The following is a 19903-nucleotide window of genomic DNA, read 5'->3' on the forward strand; positions in this document are numbered from 1 at the left end:
TATGCGCCTTGCAAGGCGGTGAGCCCAATCTATGAATGCACTTTTAAAATAGGCCACTCATTGAAGATGCGATTTATAATCCGAAGCGCCTTATAGTGCAGGAAATACGGTTCATTAAATCTCCAAGTATCTGACATCGTTGACAAAAAGCATGTTTGGGGTCTTGTTAATTCAGACTGCCATCCCCAAACAGACTTTTTTGATATCCATTTTGGGTCATTTTATTTATTTATTTATTTATTTTAAATAAAGTCTCTCATATCTTTATGTGTGAAACTAGGTTAAAGATCACTGTTCATATCACTTCTCCTTTTGATTTAAGGGACTCCATCCTCAGAATTGAAGGCTGAACCTCTGATTTCTTTTGTGTATTTTTCAGTCATTGCACCGATTCAGTAGATTTGTTCTCCAGTTAAGACCGTTTCAGTTTTGCCCCCATCAGATGTAACATCTCCTGATGCTTTTGTATTCAGGTGACGCTGATTCCGACCCATGACACAGAAGTAACTCGCGAGTGGTACCAGCAGACACACGAGCGCCAGCAGGAGCTCAACATCATGGTCCTGGCCTCCAGCAGCACTGTCGTCATGCAGGATGAATCTTTCCCCGCCTGCAAGATTGAGTTCTAGACAATGCTGTGGCACGCCGAGCCTCTATCACGTTGTTTCCTCTTTCAAGCATCATTAATGTCTTTCTGTCCCTTTTGTGGTAACCTTACAGAAGTACTGAAGACAAATTCATTTCGGTTTTCAATTATTCATGAAGCTTGTGGCTGTCACAGCATTCCGAGACTCAGTTACCGTACACTTGTTTTTAAAGAATAGAAAAGCCAAAAAGGCAGTTTCTGCAAAGAATCGCTTTGTTGCTATTCCTTCAAATGGTATGAATATAAGTCCACTTTAAGGCCAATACTAATTGCCGTCTTCCTCAGTATCTGTTTTAAAGTTCTTTTTGCAGTGTAGCTGATCACATTGAAAAATTGTGCTGGTAGAAAATGACTATTGTGATCAGTTTCCTAAATTTGATGACTGTTCCAGTGTTTGAACTTTGTGCCTCTAATTGACATCGTGAAATAGAGAATATTCAAGTAGGGGCCACCGTGTCCTTTCAATGTCTCGCCAATATATTTGCTGTAGCATAGGAAAGATTTTTCTTCAAATTTCCATACGGTTGTGAAATATTTCTAGGATGAAAATAACCTGTTACATTTAGAATTGATGTGGATTCAACCAATAATTTCTGAGCATTTATCCCCCCTGTAGTCTTTGAGGTTTGTTTTTTCATTTAAATATGGTTGATACGCTATTGCGGAAAAAACAAACAAACAGTCAGATGTGTAGTCAGATGTGCTGTTCGAAGACACGGTCGACCCATCCTTGACACTCTGTCTTTGTAATGTGTGCATTTGAAGGAAGATGTTCAACCTCATATCAGCCGCTGCATCTTTTTCCAAAGCCGTGTCCAGGGATGAGGAATGTCCGACAAACGAGAGGTTGTGTTGCACACTGGACAAGATGTGGGCTGGTGTGATTAGTGAGAGAGGTGAGATACATGTGCCTTTTAGTCCTGATGTGCTGGGAGATGGCAAGGATGGAAATTAATGTGTATTTGGTGTTGGGAATGGACATGAGCAGTTGCATCGTGATTGAGGTTTTGACAAGCTTGTTACGAGAGTTCCTGTGAGTTTTGTCCGCGACGTGAGTGCAGACTCACGTTTTGCAAGTCGAGCACTTTCTAAAGCATCGAATCGGTGTTTCAGTCATTGATTTCCATAAGCTGCCAGTTTGAAAATGTAGAAAAAGCACAAAGAACAACCAATGTACAAAAGTCAAAGCGGTCTGTCGTAGTTACTTTAACCCTTTGAGGGACAGCGGTTACTACAGTGGTCAGCTTATCAGGTTATCAGGTTACAGGTTGTCATTATTGGTGCATGTAAGGGTTAATGACACCGAAAACAATGGTTTGAAAATCTTTTTCATTTGGTTGAAATGATTTCATGTATTTTAACTCGATCATTTGGAGGCAATTTTATTACGCTTTTTAAGCCTCAAATTGGGATGGTGGCAACATCAAATTGGGATGCTGTGGAATTCTTAAAGTTGGGTAAAAAGGGTCCTCTGATCATCCTGGATTGCAGACTGCAGGGATGTAGGAAATATCCCGCTTTGAACTTCCAAGGGCCAACATTAAAGGCCTCCGTAGTTTATGTAGTATTGCAATTGACATTCTACATCTGCCATTGTTATTGTGCCATCAGACTGACCTCCCAAAGGCAACTTGCCAGTTCCCGAGAGAACAGCACAAGTGCCTAGTGGGGAATTTAGACTTCTGATCAAGGTTCTGTTGCAGCAACTCAACAACAGATCCCGTCAATGTCGATTTCGGTGGTAAATTCTTCAATAGGTCACATTGACAATATATTTAATTGAATGAAACAAATGATGCCGCAAACCACATCTTTATCTTTGGATTTTCCTTTAGTTTAAACATCTCAAAATGACACACACCAAAAACATGCATAATTGTTTTCTAGATGCATTAGTGAAGTTAGTGAATTTCTTTTCAAACATTCATTTCATTGCTTGTGTGAGTTTTCAATTGGTTTGTTAAACCGGATAGTCGCTGTAATCAATAGAGGCATTTGAATGGGATTTTGGGTGATTTTAATCATGGATCTTGGCGCGTTTTAATTTATTCATTCATTCATTCATCTTCCGTACCGCTTGATCCTCACTAGGGTCGCGGGGGGTGCTGGAGCCCATCCCAGCCGTCTCCGGGCAGTAGGCGGGGTACACCCCGAATCGGTTGCCAGCCAATCGCAGGGCACACATAGACGAACAACCATCCACGCTCACACTCACACCTAGGGACAATTTAGAGTGTTCAATCAGCCTGCCATGCATATTTTTGGAGTGTGGGAGGAAACCGGAGCACCCGGAGAAAACCCACGCAGGCCCGGGGAGAACATGCAAACTCCACACAGGGAGACCAGAGCTGGAATCGAACCCGGCACCGCTGCACTGTGAAGCCGACGTGCTAACCACTGGACTACCGGGCCGCCCCGTTTTAATTTAATATTGTAGAATTGGTTTGAGTTCCATGCATTTCGATGTCATTCCCAACCACACACCAAAATGAATCATCCAATAAATAACGGGACCAACGCTAAGGGTCGATATTTTAGATCCACAAATCTATACAGTTTTGGATATTCCTCGATTTTCTAGAGTCATGTATGAACAACCGGCGCACGTCACTGAAGACGAGGGCTTATCTCCTTCACCGAAAACAGGCTGCGGCGCGGTGGCTTGGGTTGATTTGAATGTGATGATGCAGATTACCTTTATGTTCTCTGCGGAGGACTTAGAAATCTCCTGGTTGCCTTGTTTACTGCACATCGAATGGCGTGGGCCAGCAGCACATCTCAAAGTTATGAAGGGCACTTTTCAAGACATCAACTACGCATTAATTCAAGATACATTTATTCCTTTGAGGGACCGGAAACATTGTCAAAATGAGTCAAGTGGAAGATGGCGTTCGTCCTTTCCAGCCGCGATGGCCCATGTAATCCCTTTCTGCAATACTTCTACATAATACAGACCGGTAATGACTACTACTACTACGCGCATATGAGATTTGAGAGATACTGTATCACTTTACTACCTAGCGTTCAGACATAACTCAAACATTCACATTTGACTGCTGCATTTTCACCACATGTGATTTGATTCCTGCTGTCCTCCACTAAGCAACGCTTATACGTGTATGTGTACCCACACACATTTCAAGAGCAGGTGAGCAAATAAATTGAAGAGAAATGCTGTTTTACAAGTGAGATGAAGACGTGTACTGCGAAAGCTCACGTGAAATGTCTGCGTTGTACTGCGAAGAAAGCCGTGGGATTTTTTTTCTTCTTTCTCCTTCCAGTACACCCCCGACCCTCATCGCCTGTTTTGAGTGCAATAGTCAGTTTTACTCTTTATATGTGTATTGATAAAAAAATAGAGAAGATAGTTATTGTCTAAAGGGAAATGTGTGATGAAGACAAATAAAACATCATTTACTGAAGAAAAATGTCTCCCATTTTCTTGTGCTCCTACTGCACATGTGTCAAACTCAAGGCCCGCGGGCCAGATCTGGCCCGCCGCATCATTTTATGTGGCCCACGAAAGCAAATCAACCAGGTCAACTTGCTAAAATCCGTACCAAAATCTCAAGTTGTGATATGTAATAAATAGGCATGTGGAGCTATTACAGTCATTTTCTTCTTTCGCATTATTACAGAAACTTGAACAACAGGGGAACAAACAACTCTCCTTGACTTTTGATTTCAAAATCTATTGTGTACTTTATGTGGAATAACATGAGGAAGTGATTCAACATTTAAACAGTTTCAGTCATAATGGCACCTCCGAGGGAAACTGTGACTACAATGTGGCCTGCGAAAAAAAATGAGTTTAACACCCCTGCCTAACTGTTAGCATGAAAAGTTGTAATGGTCGGAAACCAACCTCTCAGGTCGGATGATACGTTAGAGGAATTGTTTTGCAGAATTGTTTTTTCCTTCACTTGGTAATGTCAAATTCTCTCGAGATCGGACACTTGTTTACCCAACACTAGGTAACGTTTATAACACTGGGGAACAATTTTTTAAAGTTAACTCGGACAGCTGTTTTTAACAAATTTTTGGATGCGGACTCCAAAACTAATCAGTATTTCTTCATCACGTAGTTTGTTCATCGGTTTTTCGAATTGTTCCCAGTATAATCGATGATATCTGACCCAATTAGTCCAGGACAAAAAATAAAAACAAAACCCTCCTAGATGCCAGTTATCCACTTGAGCCAGTTTTGAATTAAAAATAAGGAGACGTTTCAAAATGACTGCCACAAAAATGTTGTTTTCGACTCTACTACATTTCAGTACATCCATCCATCTACTTTCTTCTCCTTATCCAAGATAGGGAAGCGGGGGCAGCGAACACTACGTTCACTTCAATGAGGACCGTCGGGTGTAGTGTTAGATTGAGCCTCATCTTCTTGTCCAGCTCGAATGCATATTGAATATCACTATCATTTCAATATCCAACATTAAACGCTACTGCCACCTCACTGGTAAAATAATTCAATGCACATCCATTTTAACACAAATACTGTAAACGAATCAACGTTTTACACTATTTGTCACTAAATACTTGAAGCTTCAAATGAATATAAATCACGATGAAACGACTACAGATGAACGGTACAGTTAACTATTACGATACAAAAGGTGTGCTGTGATTCTTGATCCTTGGGGTATTTGGACAAACGCATGTTTGAGACATGGCATCAAGACGTGGGGACTGTTTAGTATTGTGAAAGAATTGCATGTTTCCTTAAAAAAAATCATGAGTCAAAACATCTGCTTCAAGGAACCAGTTTATTTTTAGATCAGATCACTCACACTGAAAATGATTTACGGTACTCTCCTGAACAAAGATTTTTGACATTTATTATCATTCTGTCTTAATCCGCATACAGTGAGGAGTTAACCACTTAAAATTCAACAGTGTTAATGAAGGAAAAAAAAAGCAACCTCTGCACTGAAGCAAAAAACAGCACACATCCATTCTCTATGGTGCCATTATTATCCTAGTGCACACCGACAAGATGATTGGACAGTTGCAACAACTCACTCGTGGCATCTTGCAGTGGAGGATCACAGATAAAAGTGGCACATGAGCTTCATCGTCGACCTGAAGAGCTCCCGATGTGGAGTCAGTTCTCTACATGCCTGCTACATAAGTGCTTACCACAATAAAAGCGACTTCAAAAGTAAAATGCAGCCTTTGAGTATAGTAGTCATTTTGAAAAGTTGCCCCAACACCGGTGTGCTCTCATAACAAACAGTACGACCATGATTGAAAAAAACCATCTCCCCAAAATTCTTTGTCAAAATAAATATTTCTTTTCTAACAGGAAACTTGAATGGCATTAAAGACTTTGGCAGTTAGCAGTGTTGTACACATATCTCCACTTTATAGGCGGCTCTCGACAGGCGACCCCCCAAAAAAAAAAAAAAAAAAAAAAAGACTTATTCTTAGTTGTCTTTATGGATACCATTTGGGACAAAGTGGTACCCTGACCTAAGAATGTAATTCGTTCCCCGACTTAGCTTGTAACCGTACTCGTATCTTTGATTATACTGTATTGTGAGACTCAGGATGACCAAACCTCAAATTTTGCTTTACAAAACCTAACAAAACAAAACCAAAAAAAAAAAAGATTGACAAAGCTGGTGCACTCACAAGTCACTGTACCACTGTATAAGGATGAAGGAAAAGCTGCATTGTCAGTGCTTACCTTCCAACCATCAAGTTGACATGATTGACTTACTGGAAAGCAGAGTGGAGCACTGAGCTACCGGTCCACACACAACAATGTTATTTAAAACATTTATATTTATATATCAGGTTAACTCTGATGGACTGGACCAGTAGTTTGTTAAGATTGGGCTCATGTCAGCGTGTCTTTATAGGTAATGAGCAGCACTGACATCACCACAGAGTTTACGTGACAGAGGAGGAACCCGGTATTCTGCCCAATACCCAGCCGTACAAGCTGAACAATTAAATTCATATCTGTGGTAGTTTCTTGTTCATCTTTGTGGCATCATGGTTCTGCTGGGAGGTTTGCTGTGACCTCAAGAGGCATCTCAGACTCCGGAGGACTCTCGGTACTGTCCATCCACAAGTCCACCGACTCCTGGGTGTCAAAGAACTCGTCGTGTCCTTCAGGAGACATGGGCGTCTGGGTGCTGGAACCCGCCTCGCTGCTGCTCTCTCTGAGCTCCAGCAGCACAGGCAGCGAGCTCGGGAGGCAGAAGCCTTCCATGCGACCGAGAGAGAGCTCGGCTAGTGGGGAGCAGGGGGGCCTCAAACCAACGTCTCCAACTCCATCGCTGGAAAGGTCCGAGGCTGAACAAGTCTCTTGGCCTTCCTGCGTGTGTTCGGGATCATCAGATTGGCGATCAGTGATGTGGCATTGCTCACCGTCATCCTCTGGTGAGTTATTTGGAGTCTGCGGTACTTCAGATGGGTTTGAAACAGCGGAGAAATTTGGGTCAAGAACTGGCGATGCCAGTGGAGGTGCCGGCTGGGAAGGGAGGTTTTGAGAGGAATGGGTTTCCTCACTACTCTGCGGAGTGAGAGAGATTTTATCACTGAAACTGAAACGTGGGGAGGTGTCCGCCGTAGTGGGGGAAGATGGGCCAGCGCTGGATACGGTACTGGATGGACCGCTGCTGTCTGTAGACATAGGAGAGGAAACAAAGCAGAAATTACGATAGGACAAAACTGAATTGCAATGTTGCGTTGAACGTTAGGCAAGCACCCTCTAGAGTCAACCCTTCAAACTCATTTTTATTCTCTGGCTCAGCATGAGACTCAGGATTGTTTTGGTTCTTTAACTGACTTTGTGTTGATACTGTATGTTCGATTTTTGCTTTATGTATAGCCCGATATGTAGCTGTGGTGGTATTTAAGGTGCTCGATGGACAACGTGAGGAGCTGCAACCCATCAAAAGTGGAAACGATGTTTAGGACAACAACGGTTGTTGGGAAGCAATGAGGAATGACTTAAATTAATAGGAAGGGTGGCGACATCTCAAGTAGAAACGGTGTCAAAACAGATGAGCAGAGTAACCTCCTAGCAAATTCCACCCCTTAACTCCATGTCACTTGTGGGCTCAGCAGAGACCTCGTCTGTGTGTGAGTTGAAGTGACGAGAATTGTTTGAAAATGTGTACACGAAATAAAGAAAAAATAAATAGCAGGCCAACGTGTTGATGTTCGCGCCAGCTGGTTAACTAATGGCCGCCAAGATGTGTTCTTAACAGCCGTGCCAGTGGGACGTAACGCTCGTTACTTCGACTGACATACTTGCGGTCGCCCGAGATGCGCTCGCTGCTCCAGGAGAGCGCCGATGCACCGCATTCTGGCTGAATCTTCACCCGCCCCCCCCATTTTTATCAGCAATGTTTGTGTTAAGATGTGTTGACCCCTATTCTTGGGAAGGGATTTCTCCAATATTTGATGAAAGAGTCATTTGGATCATCGATTCAAAAATGATTCGATAGTGACAGTCCTAACTCCTAAACCTAAGGTCAATCCATTTCTTTACATACTATATTTTCCACACTAAAAGGCGCACTGGATTATGAGGCGCACCTTCAATGAGTGGCCTATTTTGTAATTTTTTTTAAATAAATTGGACGCACCGCACTATGAGACACAATCTACAATGCATCCACGAGATGGCGCTATGTGCCAACAGAACTTTAGCAAGACCACTCGAGTGAAGCGCGCCTCAGCAGTCCATAGGTCGCTGCTCTCTGCTGTGCACACGTGAGCGCGAGCACGTACGCACGTGGTTCAACCAATCAGCCGGACAACGCAACCCACGTCACAGATTGAAGAAGCCTTGAACATGAGACAACAGCTAAAAGTGCCATTGCTCCAGAACGATCAAATGTTATTCATTCATTCATTCATCTTCCTAACCGCTTGATCCTCACTAGGGTCGCGGGGGGTGCTGGAGCCTATGCCAGCTGTCTTCGGGCAGTAGGCGGGGGACACCCCGAATCGGTTGCCAGCCAATCGCAGGGCACACATAGACGAACAACCATCCACGCTCACACTCACACCTAGGGACAATTTAGAGTGTTCAATCAGCCTGCCATGCATATTTTTGGAGTGTGGGAGGAAACCGGAGCACCCGGAGAAAACCCACGCAGGCCCGGGGAGAACATGCAAACTCCACACAGGGAGGCCGGAGCTGGAATCGAACCCGGTACCTCTGCACTGTGAAGCCGACGTGCTAACCACTGGACTACCGGGCCTCAAATGTTAGTAAAACTTATTTAATAAAGCAGCGACACAGTTCACTTAACAAACAGCAAGTTAGAACATTGACTCGTTAACATTGAACTCACTTGCCGCCGATCTATTTCCGCGTTCAACTGCGTAACCCCTTAAGTTTGAACTCTGTGTTGTAAGCATGTCTCTAGCAAGGAGCCATTTTTGAGTCGACATATTACCGTAATAACCACACACAAGGCGCAATGGATTTTAAGGCGCTGTGAGCGTTTAAGAAAATGGAAGGCTTTTAGGTGCGCCTTCTCGTGCGGAAAATATGGTACATTGCATTCCCCATACAGCTTTGTCACCATGTATCATATACATTGAAGGCGAACTGAAGTCAGCCACAATGTACATGACAAAGCCCACGGAACACTTCTTATCACAAAAACTATAGTTCAGTATAACAATAATCATGTCAAGTGAAGTTTAATACTCACACCATGGGGGTTTGTCTGACCGAGACCTCAGAGACATGGACGAAGAGAGGACTCTGTGGGGGATGTACGAACCATCCCCTGATGGATGGTTGTGTGCACCAAACATGGCTGACAGTGCTGCGAAAATCAAAAGACCAAAGATGAAGAGCTGACGATTCTTCCCAAATACTTACAATAGCGCCGATTTATGTGGAGTGAAGTGGCGAACCTCTGGAGGTCCTTGTATGTGGATCTCCGGCACTCTCACACACACTCGTGAGGAACTCATTGACCTGTTTGAGTGACAACGAGTTGTGTAGCGTTTCCAGAGGATAGATGGAAGGTACCATGGAGCAGCCTTCAAAGCCTGTGGTAGAGGAGAGAGACATAGACAGAGACATACAATGTCAGGTCTTGGTTGCTCTGGGTGGCCAGATGAGCTGCTAGATTGAACCACAGCAACTGACGCATGAGACAGCAGGTCAACACTTCCCATTCAATTAAAACTCAAAATCCATCTTTCTTCGCAACGGAGCAGAACAAGTGAACTGCTACTATATTCGCCCTTTCATTTCCACACAGCTAAGATTCAAAATCCATGCTGGATGGCAACATGACATTGCGCCATGAGTTTAAATCCAACAACAGCCTTATTAGTTAGCCTTTCCACACGCGTTTGAGTCCAGCCGCACAAAGCAGCTGCAGCAGCATCAGACGCGACTCATGTTATCAGTTAGTTTAACTGCTGTTAGTGGACAACCAAGCCACACCTCACCAGAGCTGCTCAGAGGATGACTTTGAAAAATGCACAAATGCGGAGTAATTGAGAAAACAATCAAATCATGCTTGTTATAGTATGGTAATGAGTCATGGCGGTTTAATTTAGGTGACAAATGCTTCCTTCAAATCAAGATAAAGGCAAATGAGGTTGTGGTCTTGTTTGTTTGTTTATTGAACATAAAACATATACAGTAATAATTTGACAGAAAATAAGGTAGATAAAAAAGTAAAAAGAAAGAAATAAGTGTTCATTCAACACAGTTATTATGTTCAAGGGAGTAGGATGAAGTAAAAAACTTATCTAGTCCTACCCCGTTATGTGTTTATATCTACTAAATCATTTTTAAATCAATCAGAAAAGAAAAAGTAAGAAGAAGAAGATCTTGATAGGTCTTGATAAAATAAACTGGCAGAGCATGCCACCGAGTTCTCTGAAATTTATTGTAGCAAAGTATCGACAATCAAACAATACAATGCCACTCTGTTTAATGTTTCTGTGAGCTGCTGGGTCAGCCTGATGGATTAAAAAAACAAAACGAGTTAAATACCTGCCTTACAGAAAGATAATGGCAATGAAACGCGTTGAGATCGTTTTACTGTGGGTCACATGACTGGTACAGCAGTGGAGAGAACAAGACAAAATACTGGCTAATTATATATATATATATATATATATATATATATATATATAGATAGATAGATAGATAGATAGATAGATAGATAGATAGATAGATAGATAGATAGATAGATAGATAGATAGATAGATAGATAGATAGATAGATAGATAGATAGATAGATAGATAGATAGATAGATGAAGAAAGAGAGAGAGAGAGAGAGAGAGAGAGAGACACACACACGGGGGACCGCGATTCAAGACGATCCTCAGACACATTGCTGCGGTGCCTTTGAGCAAGCCACAGATACCCAAAGCTCCTTTGGGCACTTAAGCACCCCTCTACTACAGTATGTGCCACTAACAGTCTGTGGTCGCAGTGATGGGTCAAATGCAGATTTCATGCACATGACAATAAATAAATATGATTGTTCTTCTTAACACGCATGGAGGGAAGCACTGATCTATTTAAAAAAAAAAAAAAGAAAGAAAATCCAACATTGGCCACAGAAATAACTTGAACCTAACAAAATAATAATTAATAAACATTTAATGAAAAACAGGAAATGCTTTCGACTTGTAGTAAAAAAAAATATATAATTAAAAAAAACAAACAATAAATCCTCATGAAACTAGCCTGGACAAAAATGATGATTCCCATCATGCTGTGTTGCGCCACCTTTTGAAGCCATCACTTCAAAAAGAGCTTAAAATGTTTACGAGAGGTACCTTCATTTTTGTCCAGGCTCATTACATAAGTTTTATTTTATTTGTTAAAAAATAATTATGTAGAACCACATTTAAAAAGCAACGCTTGATTTTCAGTGGTTAACTCATTCAGTACCAGCCAAATCTGGACTAAGTCTGAAAGGATGTTTAAAAACGTCTTTGGGAGTGAATGAGTTAATTTACATACTTTTGTCAAATTCAAGTTAATTATGTGACCACTATGGGTTTTTATTTTATTAACAGAGGAGCACCAACAATTTTGTCCCCATGTCTATATACACATGCACCTCACAAAAAGTTAGATATTCGGATTTAATGACATTTCAAAATGAACTTGAATGCAGAATAATGTTAATATCTTACTTATTAGGAGTCACTGTTAAAGATCCCCGAATCGTCATCACAACCATTGAATGGGGTTGTACTGTAGGTAGGTTATTGGGTAGGGTGGAGTTTGCAAGTACCGCATGCTTCCCCTTATAAAATCAATGGGATGCATTCACTCTTATGATATTTTATTTGTATGGAACTTTTCATCATACTCTTAGTTGTCTGAATGTAAGACTGAATAAAGCTACCGTATTTTCCACACTATAAGACACACCTAAAAGCATTCAATTTCCTCGAAAGTCGACAGTGCGCCTCATAATCCAATGCGCCTTATATATGGATATATATTCTGATTTAGCAGCATTTTAAAGCACTTTGTTACAGCTGCAGCGGTTGTGAAATCGCTATATAAATAAAGCTGCTTTGTATTGTATTTCCTTCAGGATAGCTCCATCTAGTGGATGCATAATGCATCCGCAGCCCCTATTGTAGCTTCTATTCTATGCGCCTTACAATGCGGTGCACTCTATAAATGAAAATGGTCTTAAAACAGACCATTCATTGAAGGTGCGCATTATACTCCGAAGTGCCTTGTAGCGCGGAAAATACGGTAATTACCACACATTTCAATTGAATAGTATTGGATTGTAAAATGTGTTTTGGCCAGGCAAGATGCAGGTTGTTAGATGTTTATTTAGAATTCATGGAAATGTTCATACTTATGATTCTACGACTACTATTACTGGGTTTCTAATTTTAATAGTGGTAACCTTGCATTATCATGTTGTGTAAGTATAATTGAAGTAGGCAAATGAATAAAATACAAATAGGTGAAGGAAAATATTTTTGTTATTTTCAAAATGTATGTAAGCTACGAAAACATTTGTTTTCTTGCAAGATTCATGGTCTTTGCCTCCAATCAAGTCATGGAGGCAGATTATCTGTCTAGAGTTTACCAGAGGACAAAATACTTTATGAGCACCAAGCCAGCTTGCAGTCTGCATAGCCACAGAAGCAGGCAAACATGCATAAACACCAAGGGGCAAAACACGAGTCCACCACAGGCCAAGCATAGTCCAAGACGACACCGTGTGCAGTGGTCGGACAAGGCATGAGATTGGGCATTTAGGGTGGACCGCGGGCTAACCATGAAGGTACTCTATGGGGTCCTGGCCAGAGATAAGCCAGTTTCGGAAGAGACGGAGGTGGTAGGAGCACTGGTGGAGATGGTGGGTGAGTGCAACGTCGAGAGAGAAGTGGCAGCCCAGACTAAGTTCTGTGGAGAACCGACTCAACAACTGGGCCACATGGTGCTCCTCCAATGGCTCTGGGGAAGAACAGGGAGAACGAGCTTGGACAGAGCACAAGAGAAGGGGGAACAGTACAAACGACAGATGGCAAGCCTCGGAGATGAGCTTAAGAGAAGGAACTGAAGTCGATGAGGGGGGGAATATTGTAAGTCAATGACAGTTACGGAGTTTGTCTCGAAGAGGAAAGCTGTGTGTTGACAAAGTCAGAGAACCACCGACTGTACAGTTATTTTCAACCACTGGAATTCTTCAGAACATTCCATTTCACGGCACCCTCCCACACACACACACAAAAGATATATTGCTCAAATTGTGTGGAAATACAATTTTAACATGAGCAGGACATCTTGTGAGACTGCAGCGTCTTGACTGTATCAAAGGATTTCCACCACAAGCACATTTTGCTTTTTTTTTTTTTTTTGGGCCACTGTATTAGCATATCAAGTAATTGCAACGAGTAACACGGGAAAATGAACTTATTTTTGGCATAGAGAAGTGGTATCGGTAGTTATGTCTATCTGGCTGCTCAATATGATACAGCGGTTGACATTAAACACTGGTCAACAAAAATATATATATATATATATATATTTTTTTTAAATCTGAGATGCAAGTAAACAAATTTTCTTGATTTTTTTTGAGCGGATTCCAAATCTGCACTAATCCCCCCCACACCCCCCACCCCCACCCCCAGCCTATCAGGTGAAAGTTTGTTCTAAAACGTCCTTATCAGTGCTTTTCCGCAAAGACATAAGACATTTGAGGCGGAGACTGGACAGGGACTTCTAAGTATTCTAACATACTAGGGCGTATTTAAAACAAATGGAATCTAACATCTGCAAAATATAATAATGACAATTATTTCAACTTGGATATGAAATATCCCAATTGAACATATCAATACTACACAGCATATGGAACACATCACAAAAAAAAAAAAAAAAAATCGACCAATATTAAATTGGCACCTACAGTTGTAGCAAAAAAAAATAAACAAAAAAAAAATCTAATAAACCTGATGCGCTAGAGAAAAAAGGAAAGACATTTTAAAATCAGCATTCAGAATACAGATGCATAGCCATCTCCGATTAAAATCTGCTCTTGACCAGTATAATACATCAGCTGCATTCAGTCTTGTGACTCACCTCAGATGCCACAAGCATTCATTTCTCTTTTTATGTTAACCACTACACTGGTTAAGGGTGATGCTTTCAGGCTTGCATGTTTTTCCACAACAAATTTTTTTAGTCTTAGAATGTGCACCCACCTTATTCATGACAGATACTTCTTGTTCTCAATTGAGGTCGCTGGAGCCTAGACCAGCTGACTATGGGCTGTACAATTTGTACCGGTAGCCAGTCAATTGCAGGAAACAAAGAAAACAGCTATATGTACTCACATTCAACAATGGGAAATTCACAGCCTTCGATTAATCTAGCACGCTGGCAAAAACCTACACAAGCACGGGGAGAACATGTACCATAAACTGCATTTATACATGTTAGCATGTGACATTCAGATGAAGAGACTTGTCGCTTGTCCGTCATGCATCAACAAAACTCAAGATGGGGAGTGATTTATTGTGGATTTTTCCCCATTTCATTATTATTATGTTTTTAAAAAAAAATCAATTTTGACATCAGATCAACTTTTTTCCCCCATGGTAAGTTCCTAAATGCTATTTGATTGCAACAGATGCTCAATTCTAGGAAAAACGGATTCTATGTGATTAATAACGAACTTGGTATCAAAATATTTTCGGAATATCCATCATCTACCATTCACAACTAACAGGACAATCAGAGAAAACTCAAGATTCGGGCCCAATAAAACGTGTCAGCTTCATAATAATAGGTCTCCAAATAAAATAACTCCCGACTATTCACGGGGCAATTGAAACGAATCCGATCACAATATGAGAGGGGGGCATCCAGGCTGGTCCGCTCATGACCATATCACAGGATTTACTACTCAAGTTCACTTAAACGATATTTAACCTCACGCTTCATAGAACAAAACAAGTGTTCAAGGGCACACAACAACAAAAATCCATGATTTACAAATATTATCCTATGATCCTTTGTGAAATATTATTCCTTCTTGTGTGGTTACGGGTAAGTCTTCATTCTCATGTTAGTGAAATAATTTTGCATTGAATGTGGAGAAATGTTACCTCTTCCCAAGGAAAGCAGTTGCAATTTAATGTCACCTGTTCCCTGGCCACATCGAGAAAGTAGTTTTTTCTGTACTTATCACACAGAGAAAGAAACACGGAACAGGACAATCGCTGCATTGAAACGCCATGCGTCAGATAAAGCCAACGTGATACATTTCTTAAATGAGACAGATGGAATGAGGAATGTTTAATACGGCCCTGGTTGCTGACTAAGTACTGATCTGTGTAAAGTCAGGTGTGGTCAAGGAAGAAAACCTCAACCTTGGAAACACTTTTTTTTCTTTTTTGTTCTATAGGAGAAGAGGACAATCACAAGTTACTGTTATTTTCCAAGTTCCACCAGTAAAAGAGATCAAACATTTGTGTGAATGTAGTTTAAAGCAATGGACTTCATTCAAATCTCTCCCAATGATTACAACAGGTGCATTTTACGTAGTTACCATGCATGTGAACACACACACGCATGCATACACGTACACACATGTTCATGGGGAAAAATGGAATGTATGCAATAAATTCAGCAGGGTTCCCACTGTTGGCTTTGAGCAAAATGTGAGGAGGGGGATTCTTGTTATCACCCGGCAAAAAAAACAAAAAAAACTGCTGTCAGTCTCAAGTTTTTAATTCATCTTGGAGGATTGGAAAACAGACAAGTGCAGACTAGGGCTTTCTGTCATGAACAAGACTTTCATTCTACCTTAGACATTGTGATGCAGTGATGGCCAGAAGGAACTATATGCCGAAAACACCTGCTACAACAAATGTCAGTTCCAGGTTTCGCAATAGAAAATAAAATAAAACCAATTACTGTAATTGATTAATAGTTTCGAGGCATGCATTTTTTTTCCGACCAACTTTTGAGCTCTACAGCCTGAGTGCAAAACTTAGCAAACTTAGCAAAGTCCGGGCCGCTTGCAACATCCGGCCTGTCTCGCTTCTGCCCTCAGCTCTCATAGTTACCATAAAGTCAAAGAAAACGTAAATTATGTGGTGCTTTTATTATGGATGTGCACATTTGGATGACAGTACAAGCAAGGCAGCGAGCAACAGCTATAACACATCTTCATTCTTGTCAACTTGGTGACATTTTCATTTTTTTGGGATGACAAAAATACCAACAGTTCTCCTCATGTTATCACCATTTCCTGCACAGTGGAGGGATGAAGGCCAGTGGGATTGGTCTTAATTTGCACATAAATAGTTTCACAGACTGTACGTATTTGGATATATTATGAGTCATCATTAAGCATTGCTGTCAACAGTATTAAATTCCGACACATCTACCTATTTTGTAGTCCCAACGAGGAACGGCTAATATTTTATGCGTACCAGTTTAAAATGAGCATTCCCTAATCATAAAGACAAAACATATCCAAACAAGTAGCAACTTATTAAATAAAACAAGCCACTTGAACACTTTCTGAATTCAAAACACACAAAAAGTTGAGTTTACCATGTTGGCATGACCCTTCACAGGTATTCTAATCTCTCATGCGTTGCGATAATTGCCCACTCCTGGACTAGTGCATGAAACGACTAAATGTGTGGACCAGGCATGCCCAACCTTGATCAACCAACCTCCCGCGATGGATCCGTGACCGCACATGCATGCATACGCACGCATGCCAGAATGAGCAACAGCCATAACGGGCCCTCAGATGAACAAAACAGAAAAATAAAGGAGGCACAAGGGTTTGCGAAAAGGAAATCACTGCCTACCTTTGTAGAGACCTCACACAGAGGCATGAGCCTCACTTTTGCAGCGCGTGAACTATCATAGCTCACGTGTGCCGTTTTAAAATGCTTCTCGAGGCCCTCCAGATTCCCATTCTTTCTCAGTGCTCTCGGTGAATTGTGCATGAAACAAACTATGGAGAATAATAATAACAACAAAAGATATAGCGCAACAGCTCTGATCGCAAACTGCACCTGCAGACTGCTGAGTGCTAACAATTTCCGGTGACGCAGGTCACGCATCACCGTAAATTCAAGGTGCCCTGCTTTCTTTCTTTTTTTTTTAAAATACATTTTGTGAAAGGGAGACTGATAGGTTGCTAAAGGTTCAGTGTGCAATAACACAAAAATACATATATATCATATTAATAACACACACACAGACACACAGATGTGTTTTTTGGGGGGGTTTTTTTACCTCTACACCCCTCGTGATCGACTTGGGACCTGTCTGCGAGCTACCGGTCGATTGCGTTCGAGGTATTGGGTACCCTGGTATAGACAAAATGGTATTTAAGGTTTGTTGGGATTGACATACAAAGTCCATTCACTCACAGCGAAATTGCTTAATTCATCTCAGGTATGCCTGACCATCAGACCAGCCTCCAGTTGGACCCTTGGCCTGTACACACTATCTATATATGCATGCGTACACACTCCCTTCACTACTACACCTTCATGCCTTGAAGTCCAAGATGGCGCCCAAGTAGGCAGCCGTCGGCAAGTGCTCTCATGAGCCCTGCTTATTTTGTTATTGTTGTTTTTGTGTTTGTTGTTGCGTCGTGTGGACCGGATGTGAATTGTTTTTCAGCATTTTTTGGCCACGACATTGATCAAAGAGGAGACTCGGTGCTAGTGGTTGCGCCTTCACGGCAACATACCAGCACTGTTTTTGATTGGGAGGAATGCTGGTGCCATTTGACTGTCATTGCTGGACAGCTTTGGGGTGCTTGTGTTTTTTTGCGCCTGTAATGGGCAGCATTTTACACAGCCCCGCTTTGTTCAGCGGAGAGATCGGTGCTGTTGGACGGCCCGCGGCTGGGTGGATGCGAGGCTTGAGGAGCCGGCGATGAGAAGGAGAGTCAGCGTAGAGCGCCGATGCGGATGTGGTATTGGGAGTGGGGGCTTGGAGTTGAAGCGGATTACGTGGGACAGGAGATGTGAACTAATCTCTTTTCGTCAATGGACACTACAGCTTCACGTTTGCTTTCAAAACCTAACTTGTGGCAGATATGCACATTTTTCAGCATGACACCTCTGATCCACTGGTGAAAGGACACTTTGATCCTCCCCTCTTTCATCTATAAGTGCTGAACAATAACTGAACAACATGTATGCAGAAAATTGGTGAAGATTGCACAACTGTCTGTGTCCTATGTGTTGTATTGTGTTATTTTGACTTCAAAATGGCGCCGCGAGAGTGGCTGCCTTTCCAGCAGCTTCCATATTTTGTTGTTCTACTTCTTCCTTTCATAACTTTGCTGCTGTGAATTGGGAATTTCTCCATTGTGAGACTAATAAAGGTTTTCTTATCTTATCTTCAACCTATGACAAGATCACAACAATTAACCTCTTCATGGCTCACTTATGAGAGAATGAGTATATGAGCATCTTAAGAACAGTTCCTCTCATGCCAGATTTGCTGTTTTGATAAGTCCGCAACATGCATGGCGCCACATCGGGGCTATGGGGTGACATACTTGTAGCTCCGTCAGAAATTTGTCTAGTTCCTAGTTCTACTCATCCATCCATTTAGCCACTTAAGGATCCGCTTATCCTCACAAGGGTCACGGGGCATGCTGAGGCCAATCCCAGCTGTCTTTGGGCAGTAGGCGGGGTACACCATGAACCGATTGCCAGCCAATCCCAGGGCACACAGAGACGAACAACCATCCGCGCTCACACTCACACCTAGGGACAATTTAGAGTGTTCCATGAACTTGCCATGCATGTTTTTCGAATGTGGGAGGAAAAGCGGAGAAACCCCACGCAGGCACGGGGAGAACATGCAAACTCCACACAGAAAGGCCGCAGCCGGAATCGAACCCTGCATATGTACCCTCTGAGGCCGACGCACTAACCAGCCAACCACTGGGCCGCCCATCCATATCTTCAAGTTTTAAAAGATCAACACGTTCACAAGTAGACATTCTGTTTCAATACAATTGTTCCTGTGTTTGTGCTGCAGCTGAAGCCGTGGCGTATGAATACCTTCGGGCTTGATGATGGGAGTGACATCGCTATGCTATTTTACTATCATGAGGAAATTTTTCTTGGTTAAAAAAAAAGGCCTTGGATCTTTTGTAACTGAATTTTGAGGAAAGTAAATTCATTGAAACCTTAAAAACTCCCCTTTAAGTATAACTTCAATGGAAAATGAGAAACTAAAGTAAAATATCATTCATTCATTCATCTTCCGAGCCGCTTGATCCTCACTCGGGTCGCGGGGGGTGCTGGAGCCTATCCCAGCTGTCTCCGGGCAGTAGGCGGGGGACACCTTGAATCGGTTGCCAGCCAATCGCAGGGCACACAGAGACAAACAACCATCCACACTCACACTCACACCTAGGGACAAATTGGAGTGTTCAATCAGCCTGCCACGCATGTTTTTTGGAATGTGGGAGGAAACCGGAGCACCCGGAGAAAACCCACGCAGGCCCGGGGAGAACATGCAAACTCCACACAGGGAGGCCGGAGCTGGAATCGAACCCGGTACCTCTGCACTGTGAAGCCGACGTGCTAACCACTTGACTACCTAAAGTAAAATATGAATTAACTAAAATAATACCAATTAATAACAGTAAAATATCATCTGTTCCTGCTGTGAGCGTGTTGGCCTCTTAGGGACCGTGTGGCGCCATGCATGGATGGAGTACACACAATGAGATAAGAAGAAATTTGCGATTGGACTC

At 42.0% G+C, this 19903-nt stretch overlaps 2 protein-coding genes and 1 long non-coding RNA gene across 4 annotated transcripts in view; 2 read left to right on the plus strand and 1 right to left on the minus strand.

Annotated features, from left to right (window-relative positions):
* map1aa (microtubule-associated protein 1Aa) overlaps nucleotides 1-4074 on the plus strand; it is a 42078-nt gene extending 38004 nt beyond the window's left edge. For both annotated transcript variants that reach the window (XM_052063825.1, XM_052063826.1), the window contains one exon: nucleotides 474-4074. In XM_052063825.1, coding sequence (XP_051919785.1) covers nucleotides 474-629 — 156 coding nt within the window. In that variant the 3' untranslated portion in view covers nucleotides 630-4074. The remainder of the gene's footprint in view (nucleotides 1-473) is intronic.
* A 1328-nt stretch (nucleotides 4075-5402) lies between these two features.
* Nucleotides 5403-19903, minus strand: part of ppip5k1a (diphosphoinositol pentakisphosphate kinase 1a) — a 61064-nt gene continuing 46563 nt past the window's right edge. The window contains exons 28-30 of the mRNA XM_052064058.1: nucleotides 9548-9685; nucleotides 9340-9456; nucleotides 5403-7288 (exon numbers count right to left, since the gene is read on the minus strand). Coding sequence (XP_051920018.1) covers nucleotides 6654-7288; nucleotides 9340-9456; nucleotides 9548-9685 — 890 coding nt within the window. The 3' untranslated portion in view covers nucleotides 5403-6653. The remainder of the gene's footprint in view (nucleotides 7289-9339; nucleotides 9457-9547; nucleotides 9686-19903) is intronic.
* Nucleotides 10112-10634, plus strand: LOC127599833 (uncharacterized). Its single transcript, XR_007962184.1, has 2 exons — nucleotides 10112-10251; nucleotides 10489-10634. It is a non-coding gene; the product is annotated as an uncharacterized LOC127599833 (long non-coding RNA).

This window comes from Hippocampus zosterae, chromosome 4 (genome assembly GCF_025434085.1).
Source record: "Hippocampus zosterae strain Florida chromosome 4, ASM2543408v3, whole genome shotgun sequence".
Classification (NCBI taxonomy): domain Eukaryota; kingdom Metazoa; phylum Chordata; class Actinopteri; order Syngnathiformes; family Syngnathidae; genus Hippocampus; species Hippocampus zosterae.